The following is a 2,860-nucleotide window of genomic DNA, read 5'->3' on the forward strand; positions in this document are numbered from 1 at the left end:
TAAATATATGCTACTGCACAGCTTGAGTTTATGCTAGAGGCAATGTACATATTTTGGACATTAAGATGATGACTTCATAGATGGTGTGAATTGCAAACCAGGATTTGGCATTTTAGTGATTTTGAAAATGGGAAACAAACTCAAATGTTTCAAGCAGAGCTGTCATCATCAGCAACAGCATCCAGAACAGCAGACCCCATAATACTACCTCAAGGCAATGAAAATGCATGTGAGGGAAACATACAAGGGTCATTAGCTGCAGCAGCTAACAAAGAAGGGCAGTCACCAAGTCGGGGAGCACAGGAGCCACCTGCAACAGCAACCACACAGAAGAGGTACCTGAGGCCTGGGAGATCAACAACAGAAGCAGCTTCCAATCAAGACAGATGCCTGAGAACTAGGAGACCTGCTACACTAAGTGAGGATTTTTTATGGTACTGAGTAAGCAGGAAGAGAACATGGAAAAAGATGTAAGTAAAACTGTCCATCTTAAATACCAGTGTGACAATAGTGAGAGGAACATAAACACCGGACAAAGATACGATCCAGGTTTAATGACACAAACTGAAAAAAAAAAGCATTGCATAGTACCAGAAGCAAAGGCAGCAAGTGAAGTGCTTAGTACATTACAGGAAGGGGAACTATTACATTTAAAGCCAACTGTTAGAATACTTCACCAAAATGTTCAATACATAAACAATAAAACAGAGGAACTAGAGGTAATATTACAGGAGTATAGGCCAAACATTCTAGTAGTTACAGAACATGGGCTAAAAGAAAATCACATAGGAATGTACAACTTGAAGAATTATGTGAGAGTAGCCAGTTTTTCCAGAACTTCCTATAAAGGTGGTGGGGTTGCCATTTTTTCTAACTATAAATCAACTAAAGCCATAAATATAACAAAATATGCTATAGAATTGAGCTTTGAAGCTACAGCACTGGAAACTAAAATTGCTGGGAATTTATGTTGTGTATTAGGTTTGTATCGATCACCAAATGGTATAATCAAAACCTTCTTTGAACAGCTGGAAGATATAATCCAACACCTCTCAAAAACATATGCTTATTTGATAATTATAGGAGATCTGAACATAGACACAAGTAAAAATACAGACAATACTAAGACCCTATTGGACTTATTGTGCATATACAACCTAAAAATAAAAATAGATAAACCAACCAGAGTAACAAAGCATAGTGAAATTATCATTGATCATGTAATAACAAATATTCCTACATGCTATTGTGACACACAGGTAATAAACTCCACATTAGCAGACCATTTTGCAATCATGATAGACATAAATATAAAGACTAGTGATTCAGTGCAGAAGATATGGGAGATGAGAAGACAGAACTACCCACATAACATAAATCTGCTAAACAAGATGTTAGAGGCAGAAAACTGGGAAACAATATATGCAGCTAAAGATGCAAACACCAAATGGAACCAGTTTTTTTCTTTATTCAATTATTATTATGATGTTACATGTCCTGTTCGTAAAAGGCTTGTCAAACAGCAACAAAAAAAGAAAAGCTGGGTGACTGGAGAAGTAATCCATGCCATATATAATCTGAGAGTGTATTATGACCTATCCAAACAAAAAAATACTGAGGCCTACAACACACTGTACAAAATAAAAAAGAAAGAGTACTGTAGTTTTATCAGAAAAACTAAAGCATCATTCATCAGGATGTCTATAGATAAGGGAAAGAACCGCTCAATAGGTTTATGGTCGTTCATTAATGAAGAGAGAGGAAAAGTAACAAATCGGACGGAGGACATCTGCCCACTGACGAGTGGGAAAAGCAGCGCAAACCCACTAGAAGTAGCCAATACTTTTAACAGATATTGTATTACTGTAGCAGACGAATTAATAAGTCAAAATAAAACAAATGCAGTAAGTAAATTGTTAAACCCCCCACATACAAATCATACTATGGTTTTCATACCTACAACGGATGCAGAAGTGTCAAACCTAATAAAACAACTTAAAATTAAACATTCATCTGGCTTGGATGGTGTCACATCACATCTCGTAAAGGAATGCAGAGAATGTATATTAAAACCATTGACACACATGCTGAATGCTGCGATAGAAGAAGGTATATTTCCAGATTCACTGAAAGTAAGTAAAGTGAAGCCAATATTTAAGAAAGGGAACAGGGATGAATTAGGAAATTACAGGCCAATATCATTGATCTCAACATTTACTAAAATCTATGAAATGATAATATAGAATAGAATTGTAAGTTTTATAACAAAGTACAGTATACTGCATTCATCACAACATGGTTTCAGAGAAGGGAAGTCAACAAAAACAGCATCAACAGATATAATTGAGCACATTCTTAATTTACTTGACAGGCAACAAAAGACTTGTGGGATCTTTATGGACCTATCTAAGGCATTTGATTGTGTGAACCACTCAAAATTAATGATGAAATTATATCGGTATGGAATTAGAGGAAAATGCTATGACATACTTAAATCATACATTACAAATAGGAAACAATGCACAGAAATCAGACATACTAGTGGGGGAAACATAACAAACTACAGATCAGAATTACAAACAGTTAAACACGGTGTGCCTCAAGGGTCTGTGCTTGGGCCAATACTATTTATACTCTACGTAAATGACTTCCCTAGCTATATAAATCAGAAACTTATAATGTATGCTGATGACACAACAATCATTTGCACAACTGACACAAAGGAGGAGCTTGAGAAGGAAGCTCTCCTGACTATCGAAAATGCAAATAAATATTTAACACAAAACAACCTGTTTATGAATCAGTCTAAAACAATGAATGTAGTATTTCAGACCAAGCATAGTGAAAATTATAATATAAA

General features: G+C 35.5%; 1 protein-coding gene across 1 annotated transcript; it reads left to right on the top strand.

Annotated features, from left to right (window-relative positions):
- The first annotated feature begins 458 nt into the window (after positions 1 to 458).
- Positions 459 to 2,243, top strand: LOC124803146. The gene has a single exon (XM_047264326.1). The coding sequence runs from the start codon at positions 459 to 461 to the stop codon at positions 2,241 to 2,243; it is 1,785 nt and encodes a 594-aa protein (XP_047120282.1).
- Positions 2,244 to 2,860: the final 617 nt, after the last annotated feature.

This window comes from Schistocerca piceifrons, chromosome 6 (assembly GCF_021461385.2).
Source record: "Schistocerca piceifrons isolate TAMUIC-IGC-003096 chromosome 6, iqSchPice1.1, whole genome shotgun sequence".
Taxonomy (NCBI): domain Eukaryota; kingdom Metazoa; phylum Arthropoda; class Insecta; order Orthoptera; family Acrididae; genus Schistocerca; species Schistocerca piceifrons.